The following is a 22908-nucleotide window of genomic DNA, read 5'->3' on the forward strand; positions in this document are numbered from 1 at the left end:
ACTGGGACACAAGAGCCTATTTAAATTATAGTGAAGTTGAAATAGGTCTGATAATAGTTCTGAGTCCTAAGTCCTTCCCAGATCTCCAGGAATGACTAGTCCTAAGCCTGAAACTTCATACTTTTCTAAAAACCCCAAACTTCTGAGTCCTGGGTTAAACAGGAAATGGGGTAAGAAAATGGAGACTGAGTGCAGTACCCAAGTTAGGAAGCACCAATGATGGGCAAAGAAAAGGTTTGGGTGCAAGGAAGTAGAAAAGGGGTTGGTGAAGAAAATCTGGTGGTTCCCCCAAGAACAGGCAGATGGGGGAGAGTTCCAACGGGAGGAGGAATCAATGGTTGGACAGGGTACAAGAGCAGAGGGCGGGGGCCATCTATGTCCGTCCCAAATTACAGCCTCCCTACCTAGAGCATAACTTGAGCTCCAGGAACAAGCCATTAGTAAATACAGATCCCTGAATTCATACTTCATGATTATTACAGCATTACCTATAATCCAATACGTGTAAATGGATATTGGGTCTCCCTATCTTGACCATGCTAGTAGTCAACACCACTCACTGGCCCTATCCCACTGCTGACTGGCACAGAATCCTTAACCTGCTCTGTTTCTAACTTAGGCCAGTTGGGATCTCCTGAGAAGGTCTGGTGGTATCACACCTCCAATCACCATATCTGTGCCCTATTTAGTGCAGATACCCAATCAGCTTTAGCCCTACCACAGCTCAGAACTCCCAGACTCAGGCCACCTACTAACCTCAGCCTCCTGGTAACAGAGATTACAAGCCTGTACCACTACTCCCAGTCCTTATATGCTTTAAAGGGTTTTTCCCCCTTTTAAGTAAATCCTTTTCCTTAAAAACATCATATTCATTGCAGATCAAAGTATACTATTTGCTGGTTTTTTTCCCCTCTGTTTTGTTTTGTTTCTTCTTTCTTATAGTTCCTCCTATTGGTCCTAACTCTTCTTTACAACATGACTAATGTGAAAATATGTTTAACAGGAATGTATAGGTAGAGCTTATATCATATTGTATGTCGTCTTGGGGAGGGAGGAGGGAAAAAGAGGGGAAGAAAATTTAAAACTCAAAAGGGTATGGAATAGGGGCAGCTAGGTGGCACAGTAGATAGAGTACCGGCCCTGAAGTCAGGAGGACCTGAGTTCAAATCCAGCCTCAGACCAAACACTTGACCCTTACTAGCTGTGTGACCCTGGGCAAGTCACTTAACCCCAACTGCCTAAAAATTTTTTTAAAAAGAGTATGGAAGTGAATATTGAAAACTAAAAATAAATTAATTTTAAAAAAACATCATATTCATCCATTAATTTGCTTTAAACAGCTCAGAAATGTTCATCTATTCCCCAAACGGAGTGGACCTGGCCAAAAGAAATGTTTTCCTTTCTCTACTGCCCAGCTTCTCTCTAAATTTAACAGATTTTGAATAAGTAGAGTTGGAATTAATGACTTTTTATTATAAATGAGAATTACATATACATCACAGAGGTGATGGTATTTTTTTTAGCCTTCATTAAAAGTCAATAGCATTGCTAGTCAATATAGATAACATGTCTTCTGAACCTGAGTATTTTACCTCCTACCACTAATTAAAAAGCAATTAATCAAGTTAGTGATCCAAATGTAAATTTTTTATCATGTAAATCTTCTTATTAACCACCTGTACTTAAAGCCAGTCCTATTCAATTCAATTCAATAAACATTTAATTAAGCTCCAACTATGTTCAAGACACCATGATAGTTGCTAGGGGCACAAAAATTTTTAAAGGCTCCTGTCCCTGTCTTCAAGTTCAGAATTTATTGTCCAGTAGAGGCAAGGGTCAAGTACACAAATGGTATGATAAAAGGGAGAACAGGAGGAAGTCAAAGGAAGGAGCCCTGCAGGAGAAAAATGCTGTTCTCTGCTGTCATTCCTAGATGTCTCACTCTGCCCTGACCCTACTGACTCCCTACCTCGCTCTGCCTTCCCGTTATAATCTTGATCCCATAATTAACCAGTTCAATTACACACTGAAATGGACTCACTCTCTCCTCACCTCTGCCTCCTGGCTTTCCTCTGGCTCTACCTTTGAACCCCTTCCTCCACATTCTGACTGCCTGGAAGTTGACCATCACCATCATTTCTCTACTCCTATTATTATTTTGCTGAATCACACATATTTTTGGAGGCAGCAGAGAGGGAACCTCTAGATAAGGAAATACTAAAGGTGGGAAGAGGGACTGTTAAAAGAATAAGCTCCTCTGGCAACATCCTTGATGAGAAATAGGATAGAGACAAGAATGGAAGAATTGGAAGACTGATGTGCACCAGGAAGGCCCACCTGAGATTAGATAACAAAGAGGCAGTGGACTCAGTCAACATGCTGAATACCACTGGAGGAAATCACACAACTCTGTGTGTGTGTGTGTGTGTGTGTGTGTGTGTGTGTCTGTGTGCTCACGCATGTTTGTTATTATATCTAAATATATAAATGTGGTCTGGCCCACCCTCAAAAAAATATCTTTACTTGACAAAAGTATTGATCCAATACTCCCCCCACCCCCTTCACAGCCAAACTACTTCAAAAAAATTGATATTTCACTAACTTAACAACTAAACTTAAGACTGGGGGGGGGGAAGCTACTGGAGATCACTCTATTGGGCCAATTAGCTTTTATTTCTATCTCACAGATGAGACAAGACAGAAGATTAGCCCTTGATACTCAGGAAACCACAATTACTCAAGTTTGAATATGTTCACTAGAGACAAGGGATGAGATCATTAACAGGTGTGCCTGCAATTGACTTTCATTAGGGTTGGTTTCATAGAGAAATAAAAGTTGTCTGTTCCTGTGGTTCGCTGTTACCTCCAGGATCAAATATAAAACTTCTATTTGGCTTTTAAAGCCCTCAGGGACCTTCCCACCTTTCCAGTTTTCATGCACCTTATCCTCCTGCACGTGCTCTACCACTCAGTGACTCTGGTCTTTCTCACCTACGACACTCCCTCTTCCTATGCCAGGCATTCCACTGGTTGTCCCTCATGTCAAGAAGTCTCTCCTTCCTCTCCTCTACCTACTTACTTCCTTGGCTTCCCTTCGAGACCCAGCTAAAATCCCACCTCCTGAAACAGGCTTTTCCTTGTCCCCTTAATGCCTAGTGCTTTCCTTCTAAAATCATCTCCAATTTCCCTCTGAAACTGTCTCCAATTTCTCCTGCATATATCTAGCCTATGCCTAGTTGTTTGTCTATTGTTTCCTCCATTAGATCATGAGTTTCTTGAGGACCTGGGACCATTTGACTGTTTTTTGCTTTTTTTTTGGTGTCTCTGGTATACTGCACAATACCTGGAATAAACAGATGGTTAACATTTAAATGCTTGTTGACTTGACTCATGCCGGAAGGAGCAGGTGGTTTTCTAGGTTACACGCGAGGCCTACCTACTTCACTTGTTACATACAATTTTTGCCTTACCTAAAACTTCCACCTTGGCAGTTTTAACTAACTTTTTAAAGTAAAACCTAGCCTAAAAACTAGGTTTTAACTAACTAACTCCTTGGAGTTAGGTCATGAAGTAGACTTCATATTTGAGCTTTATGAGGCCACTCAAAAAACAAAAGGAATTTCCTAAAGAGGATGATTACCAAGGGTCTTGATCAAACTTCTTCCATTAACTTGCCTTATCCAGTTGGCTAATTACTACCCTGGAAGGCAGAGCTTGGCCCTGCGGAATAAGCCAGGTCAATTTTCAAGGGCAAAAGGTAAATTGTCCACCCAAACAATATTTACTCAGTACCTACCATCTAACAAGGTAAATACACAGATGGGTAAGACGTGGCTCTTTCCCTTAAGAAAGTGAAGTCTAATTGAGGAAGAGAGACACTACTCTCCTTTGTAGGACCCTTACCTCTTAAGAGCATTGGTTTCTCCATCAAGCACAGGGCCTACAACATGTTGAACTAGCTAATATCTAAAATTTCTTGCCTCTTTAAATCCAACAATCCTAGGATTGAAGACCTAGAAAACTCACAAACAAGGAGAATGTTAACAATACAAGAGATCAATGTTCCAAATTACAATATTAAACCATGAAGATGCAACAAAAGATAACTTTCCAAAGAACAGTGTAGACCAGCAGTTTTTAGAGTGTAACCTGAGGATCTCTAGGGATCCCTGAGACCCTTTCAGGGTGTCTGTGAAGTCAAGGCTGTTTTCATGATGATGAATATTCTTCATTTAGCTCAATGGTCTCAGAAACCATTAACAATAATGAAAAACTAGAGCCAGTATCCCACTGGTCATTATGACATGTCATCATTAATACTATTAATTATATCAGTAATCAGAATATCCCAGCTGCTTTAAGAAAACAAGCTTTCATATGTTTTACATGATTGCCCATAGATAACCTATGTCAAATTGCTTACCGTCTATGGGAGGGAGGAGGTGAAGGAGGCAGGGAGAAAATTTGGAATTTTTTAAAAGTGCACGTTAAAAATTGCCTTTACATGTAATTGGTAAAAAAAACAAAATACTAATAAAAGAAAAAAGATTTCAAGGAAAAAATGAGGCTAAAGAATAAGCCAGTTTTCCTTTGTGTTTTCCAGTCTCCTTTTGAAATATCTAGAGAGAAAGAACTGACCCACTGTACTGTCCTACAGAACACATATTCCTGTCTTATTATTGCTCAGGAGCATTGCATAAGAGCCTCTGCACGTTCTCATGCCTTGTCAGGCCTTCAATTTGCTATGTAAGTGGGAATAATAATTAGCTACTCTATCTTTCAGACATGTAAGCACATGGGAATATCAAATTCTCAAGAAAATGAGGTTTGATTTTTCCAAGATAGCTCACTGTTATAAGAAAAAGAGGGGGTTGGGGGAAAATCAATCTGTTAGGAACATGCCACACACTCTCTCGTTAAGGAAGGGGAGGAAAACCAAACCTGTAATTGGACACTAGAGGAAAACCTTTGAGACATCTTCATTGATTTAGCCTACTAAAAAGTTTAAATAGCAAATAGATATTTAGTCAATCCCTTTACACATTTTAATAAAAGTATTTCATATGCAATGCCAATAAGCAAATAGTATAAGTAACATATTAAACCCTTTGTGTGTAGTGGCCAAAGATGGGGTGTTGGCTGTTCTTCCAAAGCTGGTCACATTAGGGAGAAAACCAGCCACTTCCCCAATAGCCCGAGGGCCAGGGGAAATCTCGAAGCACGGACAATGGGCAGATATGTTAACATTATTTCCAAGATACAGTGGCAAGCTCGAGGTGGGATGACGAGAAGCAGGCTCAGGAGACAGATAACTCAAGGTCAAACACTGACCTCTGACCTTTGTGGCACAGGGCAAGTCTCAAGTTCTTGAACTTCAGTGTCCTGAGCTACAAAAGGAGGCCATTGGACTCACTGACCTTTTCGGGTCCCTTTTCAGCTCTATGACTATGATCCTGTGAGTCACTGGTGACCACCTAGTGTTTTAGCATTATTGTTTTTATTAATACAAAAAGTACCTGTCTTTTTCGATTAATAACAGGCAAACTTTTTTATGTGTACATATTCTCAAGCAATGTTTGAGATATGGAGAAAGGGGATTTTTAAAAAACTTTATATTTACCACCCATTCCCTTCCATACTGTCATACCACCCTCCATCAGCACTCATGGGAACTATTTTAATGGCCTCCTACTTGGACTCACTGCACCCTATCTCCCACCCTTGTCACTTGTTTTATACCCTTCACACAACTGCAAAAATATTCTTCCTAGGTTTTTGGAACATTTTAATACGTGATTCTAATGCTCCCAAACCGTCACTGACTCCCTATCGCCATTAGGAGAAAATGTAAGCTTTTTAGGCTGTCATTTGAGGCCCTATACTACCTGGCTCCCACTTCCCCACGAACCTCATTTTACATCATTTCCCTTTTATTGTTTAGTTGCATCCAACCTCTTTGTGACACCATTTTGAGGTTTTCTTGGCAAAGATACTGGAATGGCTTGCCATTTCCTTTTCCAGGTCACTTTACAGATGAGGAAACTGAGGCAAACAGGGTTAAGTGATTTGCCCAGGGTCACACAGCCAGTAAGTGTCTAAGGCCAGATCTGACCTCATGAAGATGAGTCTCCCTGCTTCTAAACCTAGTGCTCTATCCACTCTGCCACCTAGCTGCCCCAGTATTTCCCTTTACATACTCTATACTGCAACCAAATTGAGCTAGTAGGTGTTCTTTATACATGACATACTATCTCCCATCTCTGGGTTTTTACATTGGCTATGCATGGAATTTCTGCGACCCTCCAGCCTCTTTTTCTTTCAGAATCTTTTAGCTCCAAGATGCCACGGTCACCCACTACATCACCAGTCATCTTGACTTTTGTCATGCCACTGGACTTCGGTGACTCAGAAGGACAGAGTGAGGGTAACTTTGTACAACTCTGCCTCTCTTCAGTCTCCATGATGTTGCTGGTCCTCTTTGAAAACACAGAACCAGCAAGAACATTTCTCTCAGTACCCGTAGCCTTCTCTGACATTCCCAAACTGTCTCTGCCTTACTCAAATACTGCTAGGACACTTGGTCTGCACTTCCTCTGGCCCCAGTCCTCTCTACCTTGTAACGTAATTATCTTTGCGGAAATTATATCATCTCCCCTCCCCAGTAGGTCATAACCTCCTTGTGGGCTGTCATCTCATCTTTCAATCCTGTGCTCATAGCACAGAGCTTTGAATACAGAAGAAACCTGATAAATAGGTCTTGAATTCTATTGAACTCACTTGCCGATGGGTATACACCCAGCATCCACTAAGTGGCTTAGAAGCCAAAGACATCCTAGTTCTGAGCAGGGAGGGGGAAAGTGTCTGAGGCAGATACTGAAATCCAAAGCAGAAAATCTCTGAAGCAGCCAATTACTTGCCAGTTGCCATTAATTAGCATTGTGTCAAATGTACAAGTGATATCTCTCATCAATATTCTAATAATAGAGAAGTGGAAAAAGATCCTTAATGATGGTTTAACGGGATTCAGATATGATTTGAATTATACTCAAGAAGTTAACACTTCTTCCTAAAGTCCTTGAAAGATGCTCTCAATAGAAAGCAATTAGAATAATGGGATTTAACTGTTAAAAGGACTCTTTTGCATCCTGAGATGAAGTTACTTTGTCTGGAACCAGGGAATAAGTTGAATAAGTTTCACGGAGGAAGCACGTGTGGTACATTAGATGGAGCAGAGAACTGGTGTCAAACCTGGCACAGGTGGGTGAGGCTGGGCACCATATTTAATCTTTCTCAGATCTTCCTCTGTCAAACGGGCATAATACTATCTGTACTTTCTTAACTTTCTGGGTAGGAAAGGGACACATCTGAAATTGAAAAGGATATAAAAGCAAATGATATAAATTAAGATTCAAAAATATCTGTAACATTTATCTCCAGGTTGTTGTGAGATTCACGTGACAGCACATGTAGAATACTTCACCAATTTTAAATCACTATGGACTTACTTATTAGGGATAGAGGCTGGACCTGTCATTGCACTGACATAGGAAACATCTTGGGATGAAGACGCAGGTCAGCATCTTCTCTGTACCTTCTCTGAAAGGTATCATCTTAAAGGCTTACAGAGAACATTAATAAATTAAGTGACTCACCCAGGGTCATATAGCCAGCAGATGGAGGAACACCTGCATAGCCCTTTCAGGTTTGTGAAGTAACCAACCCCAAGAAGTAGGGACAAGACTGCAGGGGTGGAGAACCTGCGGCCTCGAAGCCACCTATGGCCCTCTAGATCCTCAAGTGCAGCCCTTTGGATTCAGCCAACTTGAAGCCATGATTGAGGACCTAGGGGGCCACAGGCGCCTTCGACTAGAGGTGCCAACCAACATTTTGCAGATCAGCATCCACAGGATGGGTACAGCTGCAAGTGACCTCAGAAGCCATCTAATCCAATCTCTTTGTTTTACAGATAAGGATAGCATAAGTAGAATTGGAACCCAGGTCCTCGAAGTCCAGAGCCTTGGCTCCTTCCAGTATATCAAGCTAATCAGGAAACAGGCTGACTTGCCCATAGACACACAGCTTAGCAGATGTCAGAGGCAGGATTTGAACCCAGGTTTTCTTCTGAATCCAATTCCAGATCCATTCTTCTTTCCCATGCATGATGCTGCCCCTTACAAGGACAGCTGGTGCTATCACAGAAGCAGAGACTATTCCAGCTGAACGAAGCCTGCCAACTCCCTTCTTCTATAGAGATGAGGATCCTGAAGCCCAGAAGCGTGACATGGCTTGTTCAGCATCACCTAGCTAACTATCTAGCAACTCAACTAGGTCCAGAAGCCAGCACTTCTCATTCCCAATCCAGTGCTCTAAACGGTGGGGTCAAACTCACATATCAGTTTAGAAAACCACAAATTAACATTGTCTATTTTATGTTGAATTTTTAATGCCTATTAAATATTTCCCAATTACATTTTAATCTAGTTAAGGAAGAGTTTGACAGCTCTGATTTACATATCACCCTCCATTCAGAGCTGTCCTTCACGTTTAAAAGTTCTATTTGTCTACTGAGAACGTGGTGGCTATTGTTTTTTTCATCTCTTATCTCTAACACATCTCCTTAAATGGGCCTTTCTGTATTTACAATACCACAAAAAGCACTGCCCAAACTTCCAAGCCATGGATCAAAATATTCTTTTACCAGAAAAATCTGCCAGGATTGTTGGTAACAGCTGATAGAAAGGCTTGCTCAAGTAAGCTGGTTTTCCTATTTTCTTTGAGTTTCTGGAAAACTGCAGACAATTACTTCATTAGAGAGTGATTACTGATAAACATTTGTCTGAATGTATTGTAGCTCAAATTAAAACAATTTACAAAAATAACCACAACCCCATACATGGGGCTTAGAAACCATTGGAAATTCCTGCCCAAATCCACAAGGACACATTATACACTCTTTACCATAACCCAAGTGTAAACTCTCACTGTTGACATATAATTTTCAAATTAATTAATGCAGCTGATATCCTAAGAGACCTATTTAAACAAAGAATCAAAGTACCACGTACAGAAGTCTAATATTCTTCCTTGGACAGAGTGTCAGGAAAATATGTAAAGTTTTAAAAAGCAACATGAATCAGGCTCAATTCTTGTAGGGCTAAGAAGCCCTAGATACTCATCTTCCATTGAGTATCCAAGGGTCTTCAACGGTGGATATATTCTACTGACTCACAAATATGCTGTCCCTTGACACCCTCAACCCCCTGAAAGCTTCAGCCCAGCAAAATGCTCCTTGGGATTCTGTTCCCACACCAAGACAGACAGAGATGCACTAAAAATAGAACATTCCGGTCACAATTTGACTCACTCCTTTCTTTTACTGAGTGGGAAACCAGAGCTAAGCAAAGATAAGGGACTTCAGCTACCTCACATGGGAGCAGGGAGGAGTTGAGCAATATGCCTCGGGGTCTGGGTCCAGGATGACACCAAGCCATCCAACTCTGGTCAGCTAAATCTCCTTTCCCCATTAACTCTGCAGTAAATGCTACTCTCTCTTAACAAAAACCCGTGAGGTAGGCGGATACTTCACATAGGGTCAAACCCATTTTAAAAGACAAGGAGCCTGAACTTGGAGAGACAGAAATGTCCTGCCCTAAGTCACAAAGGTAGTAAGAGTCAGATGCAGAATTCAAATCCAGATCTCTGCAAATTCCAAGTCCGTTATTCTTTTCACCATATATCAAATGAAAGCAGCCTGCCAACTATGGGTTAAGCCCTTCATCCTGCCTTAGGCACAAAGACTGTGACAGGAAGACTGTGTTATGGTCTAAAGGGCAAAGTGGATTCAAATCTTGCCTCTCTGGTTTAGTTTCTATTTAATCACTTAATCTCTTTGGGACTCAGTTTCCTTCCTGTAAAAGGAGGCAGTTGTACCAGATGACTTCTGTGGTCCCTTCCCGCTCTACACCTGTCATCCTGTGCTATTATAATAAGTTCCACAATCAATCAAATTTAATTGCCTAGCCATTAACCACTTTTGGGCAGAAAAGGCTTAGAGAGACTTTTCTCTGAGACCAGAAGAGCCCAGTGACCCAAGATGCTTTTCCCAAATGGGCTTTTCCTCTTGGAAAACAAATGATGACTTCTCTGCCCACCATGGCAAAATTCTGTCACTGCCAGCCATCAGGTCACACATCCCTGCCTTACACAGGCAGATTGTTAGGTAGGAATCTCAGCAACAAAGAATATCAAAGCTGGATGCTACTCTACTCCAATCTGTACTGGGGAAAAATACCTGCTACTGCTGTCACATGGAAGAAGAATTGAATTTCTCCTGCTTGACCCCAGGACAGAACCAAAGAAAACAGACAGACAAAGAAGAGAAGCAAACTGAGGCTTGACCTCAGGAAAAATTCCTTAACAGTTACAACTTTACAAAAAAATGGAATGGGCTATCTTGGAAAAAGTTCCATTGCTTTTGCCGTCATTTATCAGTATTTGATGGCATGGATTCTTTTCAAATATGGTCAAGCCAAAGTTCTTTCCAATGCTAAAATTCTATGATTCTGAGGTCATCCATCCTCTTCATGAAGATCTTAAGTAACAGGGAAATACACTCCCTTCTGAGACAACTCATTCCATTTTGGAACAACTAATTGTTAGGAAAAGTTTTCTTTACATCGATTAAATTTGTCCTGCCCTCTGGGACCAAGCGGAACAAGTCTAATCCCTTTTTTAACATGATGATTCTTCCAATATCGACCACTGGACAACAGCATGGACCAGCACCCCATCTCTATATTAAATGAGCTTGTGATGTAGATAGAAAAGGTTACATCATAAACAAACTGGAGAAACATGGAAAAAATTACCTATCAGATATATGGATAGAAGAAAAGTTCATAACTAAACAAGGGATAATGAGGAACAGAGAAGAAAAAAATGGCACAATTCTGACTATACAAAAGGTAAACATTTTTGCAAAAACACAATGAAGACAAAAAATGGGGGAAAAAAATCAACCAAACACTGAATAGATGTTTAGACCAACTCTAGTCTGAGAACAGATGATGAAACCTTCCTATCAACAGAAAGGTGGGGAACTATGGGTACAGACCATTACATATACTGGTAGCTAGGTGACGTTACGGATAGAGTGCTAGACTTAAAGTCATATCCTGAGATTCTATACTTTCTAGCTCCATTCTGGACATGTCACTTAACTTCTCTTGGTCTCAGTTTTCTCATCTTTAAATGGAGACAACAAAACACCTCTCACAAGGTTGCTACACAGAGCAAATGAAACAACGCAATAAATCGCTTTAGAGTGTGAGATCAATGCTACATATATGTTGTCTGATGTAGTCACTTTATCAGCTGATCCTGCTTAAGCACATTCCTTTATCGATATAAAAAGTGTTGAAAAAATATGTTAAAAGCAAATTGAATCAGAGGACCTAAGTGGCACAGTGGGTAGAGTACTGGCCATGGAGTCAGGAGGACCTGAGTTCAAATCTGGACTCAGACACTTAGCTGTGTGACCCTGGGCAAGTCAACTGCCTCCAAAAAAATTAAAGCGAATTGAATTAAATAATGGTGATTGAGTAGGTTGGGTCAGTGATACTCCCAATCAGGCCTCTTTTGTTCAGTAGTAAGAGTGAGCCAGAGACAGGGTCTGTGAGCCAAAAATAAAAAATAAAAACAAAACCAAAAAAACCCAGAGTCCTCCCTGTCACAAATCAGGCCCCAGATGGGCTAGGAACAGAGCTGGCAAAATAGGAGGAGGTATATTTTCTGGACCCAGGAGTATAAGTGACCCCCATCTGTATGACAGTCACAGATCATATTGTGTTTATTTGACCAGACAGAAATAGAAGGCTCTGGCTGAGTTTGAGTTTTGTCTTGTTTTGTGTTCTTGTTCCATAGAGGCCTGGGGATAGAGGAAATACACACGCAGCTGTTCTTGGGAGGTGTGCCCCCTCTAGCCCCTTCCTCCGTCCTCTTTGACATTACTAAGTAGAATGTTTGCTTCCCAAGGCAGCAGAAACAGAGAAGTAGAAACAGAAGCTGCCCAAAAAGTCATCCAAAGCTGCCTAAAATAGTCTCTTTCTAGACCTCAGTTCCTTGCCTCATGTGCCTGGGCTGACCTCCCCTGGGTGATCTAAAGTCCATTTCCATCCTGTGTGGGCACTGCTCAAAGAATATGGCACTATCTTCCCCTATTCCATCCAAGATTCTAGCTAGGATACTTCACGTACAAGGAACATAAAAAAGGGGTTGGGAATACCCCCGTTCCAGATGTTACCAGTTCTCTCTCTCTCGTTCTCTCTCTCTCTCTCTCTTCTCTCTTTCTCTCTCTCTCTCTCTCTCTCTCTCTCTCTCTCTCTCTTCCTCTCTCTCCCTCCCTCTCTCTCCATGCCCCCCCTCCTTAAACCCATAGAATAAAAAAACTCAAGAAAAGGAAGTTGCCCAATGTTCCAGTCCAGTTAAAGGTGAGCTCTTCATTCCTACTATCTGGACCTGAGTGGAATAACCTCACTTTCTTTCAGGTGTCAAGTTAAAGGCTAAATCAATGATCAGAACTGGAAGTCCCTCAGCTGTAGTCAGGAGCTGACAAACCTATGCAGATTCCAGGATAAGAACAAAACATCCGCTTTCCCAGTACTAGACTTCCTAATTAGCACATGGAGACACTAAATTAAACACATAGAGAGAGTATTACCTAGTAGCAAGCTTCTAAATCTAGAAACGCCTTCTGAGCCCCGAGAGAAATAGTTGTCATGAAGCCCATGAACACCCTTTAGTAGGAGAGCAGTCAGGATAGAATCCATTTGCTTACTAGATGTACAAAATTAAGGTTATGAAATTAATAAGCTTGCTTAGCTAACCTGCCCCTTCTACTTCATATACCATCCTTCAAACATTCCTAGTCATAGCATACCACAGTCTAGATGCAATGAAGACTTAAAAGATACTTTTTAGAATTAGACATGTTAAAACATGTGCTAGGTGGCACAGTGGATAGAGTGCCAGGCCTGGAATCAGGAAGACCTGGGTTCAAATCCAGCCTTAGACACTTACTAGCTGTGTGACCATGGGCAAATCACTTAACCTTGTTTGCCTCAGTTTCCTCATCTGTAAAATGAGCTGGAGAAGGAAATGGCAAACCACTCCAGTTTCTTTGCTAAGAAAATCCCAAATGGGGTCACAGAGTTATATACAACTGCAAATGACTAAACAAAAACAAAAAACCATGAAAAAACAACTGCTGCAGTGGCAGCGATGGGAAGGGGGTAGGGGGGGCAAAGGCTGGTCAATGGAAAAATTCCTAACAGGTAGAGCTACCCGAAAGTGAAATGTTGAATGGACTGCCTCAAGAGATGATGCATTTATTTCCCTTTAGTTGATGGTCTTCAAGAGAAAGAGTGATGAGCCTATGTGGGAGATGACATGGAAGGGAGTACTATTTACACACAGTTTGGCCGAGATGGAGCTGAGGTATGTGTTTCTGTGACCACAAAAGAGATCTCAGAAGAAACGTCATCTTTCAGATAAAAAGAATATAGATTCAAAAACACCCAGATATTACCATATGCCTTTAACAAAGCTTATATCTTCTATCATAAAGCAAAAATTCCTAAGGGGCACTCAAGCAAGGAAAATTTCATCTAATTGCCAAGATTTGACTTGGTTAAGCTGTGTACTTCAGATGGACTGTTTCTTCAGCTACAGTTTCTTAGAATTTCTACATCTTGTGAAATAACTGGGCAAACACATGAGGTTGAATGTACTTGTAGAGATAATTTAGCACTTCCAGAGATCTGTGATTTCATCAGAGTGGATGCTCCCTCCCCCAATGCTGATGGCAACCCCTTGAAGACTTATATCATAGGATTAAGCAGAGACCCAAGACCTTCCTTTAGATATAAGAACACTGAGGCCCAGAGAGATTAAGTAATTTGTTCAGAGTATCACAGGTAGCCAGGAACAGGGCTGGGATTTAAAGCTAGATCTGTGATTTCCAAAAGCAACACTCAATACGCTAGGCCAGCTCTGCAAACTGAGCTTGTCTGGTCCTCTGTTAACAAACCCCACACACACTCCACTGAGGATTGGGCCTCTAGGGGAAGTCTTCCTACCTCGGCAGAGCCAGCCAGATCTTGGGCACCATTAAAAAGTTGGGAGAACCCAGAGTCACCCCCATGACATTACTTTATTTTATTAACTATCTTCCAGAATTCTTTTTACCTCACTGAATTATCAGATTTTATTTTATTTTATTTTGGGGGGGGGAAGGGGTGGAGAAAGGGGTATTAAGGATGAAGGGATTTGTTGTGATCTGAGTTAAAGTCCTTGGTCTCAATAATAACAAAGGACCTCTAGCTAGATGGCACAGTATATACAGCACTAGGCCTACAGTCAGGAAGATCTGAGTTCATTTAAGGCCTCTGTGTGACTGTGAACAAGTCATTTAACTTCTGTTTGCCTCAGTTTCCTCATCTGTGAAATGGGACTAACAACATCTCCTTTCTCCCAGGGCTGTTGTAAGGATCAAATAATAATATCTGTAAAGCACTTAGCATAGTGCCAGGCACATAGTAGGTGCTGTATAAATGCTGGCAATTTTTACTTTTTTAATTATTATTATTATTAAAATTAAGAGACCTGCAGCAGCCAGGAAGCCCAGCCTTCTGAAGCCCTCCAAAATCAACTCTGTGAATCCGCTTCATTTTTGCCACACTTGTAATCATAAAGAAACAATTTCCACAGAAGTATATACATTACTGTGACTTGATATTTACTCAAGGTCACTGCCATCCCCCACTTGGGAGGTTAGCCATTTGGAAGACGTGCTTAAAATTAACCAATACTGGCTATCTAGTGACTTGAGAGCAGAGCCAAGGGCAAAACACTGAATGGTCACAAATGACCATAAAGACCCTGCTATTTAAGGCTCTTAACACATTATTGGGTTAAATACCATGAAAATAGTTATCCCCAAAGTTACACAGACAGTATGCAGTGTGGAAAGAGACTTAAGAAGGCAAGTTACTGTTTGATATTCCTTCAGGAGTATAATTGTAAAGGATGGGGAGTCAGGAAGCGTGGTTTGCCATCCCACCTCACACACTTACTAACTCATTATGCAATGGATAAAAAGTCCCCGGGGGCCATTTTGTGCTCTTAAGAGGTTCTAATATAATGATGCTCTGAGGGAAGTAGAGAAGGTTTTCAGGGTTTCCAACAGTAGGTTTTACACCTACTGCTATCTTCTTAATCATTGCATAAGTGCTTATATAACAAAAGGGAAGAGGAGAAAGGAGAAGGATAAAGAATGTGCTGGCTGTTGAATCAGCAAAACCAGGCCCTAGGTGTGGCAGTCACACAGAAGCCTCTAGGATGTCCCACCCACAAGGTCAAGGACAGGAATGAATAGTGACAATATGGAGAAAAGCCAAGATTTCCAGGACATAACATTGCTTGTATTTTATAAAGAGCTGGGGTCCTGTGTGCTATGGATCCCTTCGGTAGTCTGGCAAGCCTACGGGTCCGTTCTTAGAATGCTGTTTTCAAGTGCATGAAATGAAATATGTAAGCTACCAAAAATATTAACAGTAAAAATCAAGTCCACAGACAGCAGATTAAGAAATCCTGGCATATAGAGCATAATGCTTTCCAAAGTATTTTTTGGCTTTGACTAAGAGGCCTCTGTGGTGTCACAGAAAGAGCACTGAGTCTGGAGTTGGGAGGACAAGGTTGGAATTCATCCTCTGTTACTTATGAAGCCAAATGTCTGGAAGCCAAGGGCAATGGTGTACCTGGGGAGGGGTATAACACCACTGGAAGGTGTTACCACTGGGGGTAACTGGTCACTGGAAGGCTCTAGAACTGTTTAAACTACATTAATTTTCTTTTTTTCCCCCTCTTCTTGTTATTGGCTCTATGCCTGAATCTCATTCTGAAACTAAAAAATGGGAAGTGCATTTTAGGGAAGTTAAGACTGATGTTTCTGAATCCTAAGCTGACACTTTGCTTAACACCCTCTTAACAAAGAATCTAGCATTCTTTCTTTTTCTTTCTTTCTTTTTTTTTTCCCCAGTAGGTGGGGGAAGTTAGAGAGAAAAAAATGCTAAATAATTGAAAAAAGAATTAAGTAAAAATTTGGTTAAAAAAATGCAGTGGTACTATGTAAGAGTTTTGAAAGAACTCTTACAATAAGTAACTATATAATATAATATATTATATGTAATAATATAATAAGCATATCATAAAAAGTATATATATATATATAAAGGTAACTCTATAATAAATAACTATAACAACACAGAGTTATAATAAGTGTTACAATAAGTAACTCTGGCTTTAGGTTTGTACAGTGTTTCCTACTTTTCAAAAAGCTTGTGTTAAGCTCCCAGAGGTGAACACCACCATTAATCCCTATTTGACAGATGAGGAAACTAAGGCATAGACTGGTAAAGCAACACGCTCAAAATTATATGGAACATCAGTGGAAGAACCAGGACAAGAAGGCTATGTCTCCTGCTTCCTTCCCTATCAGCACAGGAACTCCCAGCAGAACAGAAGGAAAAAAACATTTATTACCACCATGATAGTGAAGAAACGGATGTAGCATTAACATCTGATGAAAAGCAATTATGCCAACCTTCTTTTGTCCTCATGTATCCATTCAATCACAGAGGGCAAAGTCCCATTATTATTATTAATCATTTAATGGGGAGTACCTAGTGTGGAAGGACCTATCAGACTTCAATTATTCTTTCTTTCAGTAAATCAAATTGTTCAGTGGCAGTCACCAGTAGGAATTACAGTTTTAAATATTAGACAAAGTGGATTTATATCCATCATGTATAAAACATCATTTCAACAACACTGCATACAGTATACTGGTACCTATGAATACGTTATAAATTGTGCTCTGTTCATGGAGGGAGACTGACAAATGATTTAAGGTGGAGAAATACAGGAAGGATTAGGGAAAGAACACGAGTAAGGTCATTGCAGAGCTACATGATGGAAGACAGGGCTTTCTTTTTAAAATGCTAACTGGCTATAAACCCCCAAAATGTACTGCTTAAAAAAAAAGTTTCTGGCTAGCTAACACTTCACACATTCAAAAGTATTTGGGGGAAACGTTTGATGTGTTAAGTCAAAGGGTGATCCTACTGTTTTCCCTCATTTTCAAAAAGTACATCATTCCTACTATCCTGGAAAAAAAATGCACCTAGTAAAAAATAAAATCGGCCGGTTCACAAATCACAATTCTAGTAATAAGCTGCCACCTAGTGGACCAACTCTAAATTTAGCGGAAAGGAGACATTTCTATGGGCTGGATGGTGTCAATCACTTTGATTCCATGAGATCACAGATTTAGAGCTAGAAAGGATCTCAGGTCATCTGGTTCAACTTGCTTATTTTACAAATGAGGAAACTGAGGCAAGATTAAGTAAATGCCCTAGAGTCACATGAGGTGATTTCAAATTCATCATTCTGCCTTCCATCCTGCATTCAGAATTTCCTCACGATGGCTTGTACACATGACAGAATCTGCTGTCCTCATCTTCAATTGAGGTCCATTTTCTCCTTTGATTCTATTGGAATTGGTTTATTAAGTTTCCTCAAAGAAGTCAAACGATGATTGGAAGCTGGCAAGTTCATTATAATGTTATCTAGGCAAGCTAACAGTCTGAATCAATTGATTTTGATGGATACGGCCATTCCTTCCCTAAGGAATAAAATGGCTTTCTGCTATTGCACTTAGTAATAAAAAAAGAAACAGAGTGTGCCTCAGACACTTTTTATTTGTAATCCAGACATACTTAGACTACCAAGCTCCCCTCTTTTCATTCTGTACACTTGCAGTTTTAGGGATCAACTATAATTTCCAGTAAAGGTCCAACACTGAGACTGAGTGCATTGCTTCTTATAACATTTCACAACCTTAGGTGTTGTCCAGGATCTCACCCCTATACCTCCCCCTGAACACAGAACCATGCCAGTAACCTATAGAAATAAGCAAGGAAATGTATAAATTCCTCTTGCACCCAGTGGTTCATGAGAACAACTGCTTACTGAACCCAATGGAGAAACCAAGAAGCTGGGATCAATGTTGAAGTCCTTGTAACTTAGGAGATCAGAGCTAAGTTGTGTTTTTTCTTTAACTATTTATCCAGCACAGCACCATACACACTGTAGGTGCTTCATAAATATTTGTTGTTGGAAATGCTAAAGTCCCAATTTTTACTTTAAATACTCATAAGAACAGATATTCTAGAATCACGACAAGTATAAAAGGCTTTAAACCACATCTGAGAAGCTTAATAACATGACAATTTAAAAATCAACTATAATGATAATGATGATGATAATCATCACAGTAGACATTCACATCACATTTTGAAGTCTGCAAAGCACTTTACACACATAATCTCACTTGAACCTCACTGATGGCTAACCAAGAACAAAGAGAAAGATAACCTTGGATCAGAGCTGTGACTAAGAGAGCAGGCAATACAAGGACATGCTTAAAGTCTCTCTGAAGAATCAGTTATAAGACGTGGGAGATGCTGGCAGGGGACCACCCAGCATGGCCTGCATCAAAGAAGGTGCTGTGCTCTATAAGCAAAGCAGAACTGCAGGAGCCACAAAGAAACGTGAAATGTGCAAATGTAGAGACATCTCCGCTCCAAATGGTCATGTGTGTGGTACAGCCTTCCAACTCATAATGGTCTGATCTGCCACAGTCAGAAACACTGTACCTTGACCCCAAAACAGTGACATCATTTTCGTCCATTTCAAGAAGGAAAGATAACAGTCAACACCCACAATGATTGGTGGAAAGGGCTTTGCAAACTTAAAGTGCTATATAAATGATAATGATTATTATTACCCACAAACTGGGACACACGGTATATAGTGGGCGGAGAAGGGAACAGTGAGGGAAAGTTCTTAATACATTTTTATCAATGAAATAATTATCACGACTTCTTCAGGATCTATGATGTCATCAATTGGTAACTTCTACCACCAATACAGGTCACAGCCCTTCATCACCATAGGAAGATCTTGATTTTCTGTGGCTTAAAAAAGTCATTCCCTGGTGGCCAACCTTCTGCTAATGAGCCACTCCAACTTACCTAGGCTCGTCCATAGATGTTTCAAAGACTTTTATTATAATTATTCTTTCACCTCCTCCATTCTAAGTATTGAAAAAATTTCATTCCTTAAAGAAAAGGAATAAATTGATGAAGTCTAATCATTAACCAATGCACAGTCTGCTGCAACAAAGATGGGGAGATCTCACATGGTAGATTTACGTTTTATATTAATGTTGTGGTTCATTTAGACATGTTATCATCCACCGCAAAGAAACAGGACCCTAGACTTAGAGATGAAAGGGTCTTCAGAAGCCGCCTGGCCCAGCTCCTTTACGATACTGGGGCCTATAGAAATGCCCAAAGGCCCACAGGTAAACAGTTTCTGAGGCAGTATTTGAACCCTAGTCTACCAATTCCCAAGTCATGTTCTTCCCATTTCTTTCCTACTTCACAGCACTGTCTACATCATCCCAGACACTGAATGAGAAAGAAGTCTACCTTGGGGAAAATGGATGGTAAGATGATAAAAATTAGTAATTACCTCTTGGTTGTCCTTGTTCTGGGTGGCCCAGAAAATTTTGTGATAAAGGGTCTCCATTGAATTGCTGGAATCAGATCTGTCAAAACAATGGCGATCTAAGACTTCCAGGGTGTGCAAGACCCTACTGATGGTGACCCCTAGAGGAAGAAGAACAAAGTACTCAGTGACACAGGCAAAAGTCAAGTCCACATTACACAAAGATCACCTAAAGAGATGGCTAGTAAATAAAGCCAGCGCTAACAATTTTCAAGACATCCTCAGAAAATTCAGCTCCTTCAAAAATGGAAAGAGTCTAAATGTGGTTCAAGTATCCAACATATAAACCAAATAATATTACTAGGAATTTTTGCCCATGGGGAGAGAGAGTGTCATCTGGAAGGTGACTGCCAGGCTAAGATTCCCATTTAAACTAATTATTCTTACCAACTTGGTCTGGTATTAGATTGTGAGCTCCTTAAGGGCAGGGACTGTCTTTTGCTTTTCTTTGCATCTTCGGTGTTTAGCGCAGTGCCTGGCACATAGTAGGCACTTAATAAATGTTTACTGATTAACAGGCTCTTAATAAATGTTTACTGACTGTGCTGAAGGCCTGCAAGTGCTGACAGTGCCCTCTGAATTCTGGACCCTGAGACAAAGCCCCAGTCACCTTACTTAGGGCTCTGCCTGCAGTCCATTAAGTGTTTGTTATCAAAAACTCTTCTTCATAGGAAAACAATTTCTAAGAATCAAAGAAATCATGGAGCTCAAGAACCAAAACAGTTTATTCATTTCTGCTTTTATATACCTGCTGTCGATTCCTGGCATTTGTCAAAAGACCACCGAACCTCCACGGCACGGCCCCGACGCTTTATCTGCTGTTCAACCTCATAGATCTTTGCCCGAACCTGAAAGACGATTGCTTCTAATTAGCTTCAGCTTGCCACGTCACACTTCCAACCTCAATCATGTCAGGTTTCTCTGCACGAGGGAAGCATCCTACAGTGTGCTCACATTCTTAACGGCATTAGGAAATGGCAGCCCATTGCTCAAAAATGGGCCTTTTTGGGGGGCTTAAGGAGAGGGAGGAAGGGAGTTTACAAGTTTCATTGAACTATCCCACTATCAATTTTGATAATAATAAATGTCAATTCAGAAATACTGCACAAGTAAAAATGTCAAGAGCACCATATACCACAGTGAGAGCTCTAAAATGGATCTTCGCTGCTATTCTATGAGCAGGGGGAAAAAAACCAAAACTTCAAAATGTCCCTAACTGAAAGAAAGTAGTTACAATCCTGCAATTCAAACTGCATAATCTTTTAATCCAAGTAATCCAGCATTTGCTGAAATGAAATAATAATTACTAAGCCATCACACCTAATACACTCAAACGCTGCCATGGAAATAATCGCCCATGTCTACCACTGGTTCTACTCGCAACCAAAGGTAGAATTCGTCCGTCCCCATCTTTAACATACACACACAAGTTCCATAATATTTTCCAGGGGGTGGGAGGGAGGGTAAAAAGAAAAGAATGAGAAGGAGCAATTTTAGTGGCTAGAGCCATCAACGGATGGGGATGGAGATGGAGAACAAGTAGGAGATGGCAATAAAGATGGGGATGGGAATGGAGATAAAGATGGGGGTGGGGATGGAGATAAGATGGGAATGGGGATGAGGACTGAAGCTATAATTTCACCGGCATAGGGAACTCCCACATGCCAAAACCACCATCTGTACCTCCTCTGCAAGGTCTAGCTCAGTGATCTGGAGCCCCAAGGGCTTATGTGACTGGCCCAAGGTCATAGAATCCACAGAGTAAGTATGCTAGAGATGGACCATGAATAGAGATCTTCCTGGCTTTGAGGCTGGCTCTCTATTCACTATGTCAAACTGTCTCTCCAGAACCAGTAAAGTGTTTTTCCATTGATAGGGCCTTTTTTGCTTCTATAGGAAGAGCGTGAATCTTACTCCTAAAACATGAGGACCACAGAGTTTCTCTTCTTGGTCCTCTGTCAGTGTGCGAAAACAAGTGAAGCCACCTGGTAGATGACAAGTCCTGACCCATAGGTCCACCCCGCCACTAGGAAGCCCATAACGTTTACATACCGAGGGCAGGCTAGACAGTGCCAGAGGTTTACTAATCATTAGAATCAACCTATGAAATGAGAATAAGAAGTTCCAAAAAGGAGATCATATTCTAATTCCCACAGCAGAAAAGACCACTTATCAAGTTGTTGGTGGTCACACTTCAACAAAAAAGCAACTTCTTTGATTTTACAGGAAAAAAAGTTAGCCCTTGGCCATCCCCATTTGAATTTCACTGCCCTTCTCAATTTCAGAAGTATAGGTTGTCACATCAGAGGAAGAATCTTGGTCAACACTGGCCTGGGCTAATGCCTCCTCATCCTTCACCCTTCACATCCAACCAAACTGCTCTTCTACCACCCCAACATCCTTCCCATCAACACCCTTCTCTTTACATGCCTGGCCACCACCCTTGTTTCTGCTCTCGTCCTCTCTCGCCTGCACTATTCCAAAAGCCTCCTCTTTGCCCCCTCCCGCACACATTTTAATCCATCCCCCACAAAGCCGCCACAGTGATTATCCTAAAGCACATCTCTAACCAAGTCACTCCCTTATCCAAACTTTGCTTCTAAGATAAAACAGAAATGCCTCTCTTTGACTTTCAAAGACTTTCACAACCTGGCCTGAGTCTCTCTTTCTGGCCTCATTCTATATTACTTCCCTATATCACTCACACACTCTACTGTCCAATCAAACTGGCCTTCTTGATGTTTGCCACACGCAGCACTGCATTTTCCATTTCTTGGTCTTGATGCCAGCCATCCCCTATCCCATCCCACTTCTGCCTTAAAGAATCCAGCAGTTCCTTCAAGAGTCAGCCCAAGCTTCACCTTCCACATGAAGTTTTTTCTGCTCCCTCTCCCTCTCCTCACTGATAGTGGACATTACTTCATACTCATTACACACACACACACACACACACACACACACACACACACACACACAATCAACTTGAAAACAGTGACTATTTCATTTTTGTCTATCACCAACTCCTACCACAGTGCCTCACATACAACAGGCCCTAATAAATGCTTGATCAATCATAAATTTAAGGTAATATTTATTTCATAAGTATCAACAGAAGGATAACTTGGGAATATTTTTTACCTGAGCTGGCTTCTCACTGATATTGATCTTTTGCCATCACATATGTCTATATAAAAACTATAAGGCATCCTTGACTCTGGC

The 22908-nt window shown here is 40.9% G+C and overlaps 1 protein-coding gene across 10 annotated transcripts in view; it reads right to left on the bottom strand.

The window, feature by feature from the left end:
* The window catches only part of MED12L (mediator complex subunit 12L), a 424290-nt gene that overhangs the window by 302866 nt on the left and 98516 nt on the right, over positions 1–22908 (bottom strand). For all 10 annotated transcript variants that reach the window (XM_020980863.2, XM_020980861.2, XM_020980859.2 and 7 more), the window contains 2 exons: positions 20438–20537; positions 19654–19790 (listed from right to left, as the gene is read on the bottom strand). In XM_020980863.2, the coding sequence (XP_020836522.1) occupies positions 19654–19790; positions 20438–20537 (237 nt within the window). The remainder of the gene's footprint in view (positions 1–19653; positions 19791–20437; positions 20538–22908) is intronic.

The sequence above is a fragment of the Phascolarctos cinereus genome, unplaced genomic scaffold (genome assembly GCF_003287225.1).
Source record: "Phascolarctos cinereus isolate Bilbo 61053 unplaced genomic scaffold, phaCin_HiC Scaffold_7;HRSCAF=346, whole genome shotgun sequence".
Taxonomy (NCBI): Eukaryota; Metazoa; Chordata; class Mammalia; order Diprotodontia; family Phascolarctidae; genus Phascolarctos; species Phascolarctos cinereus.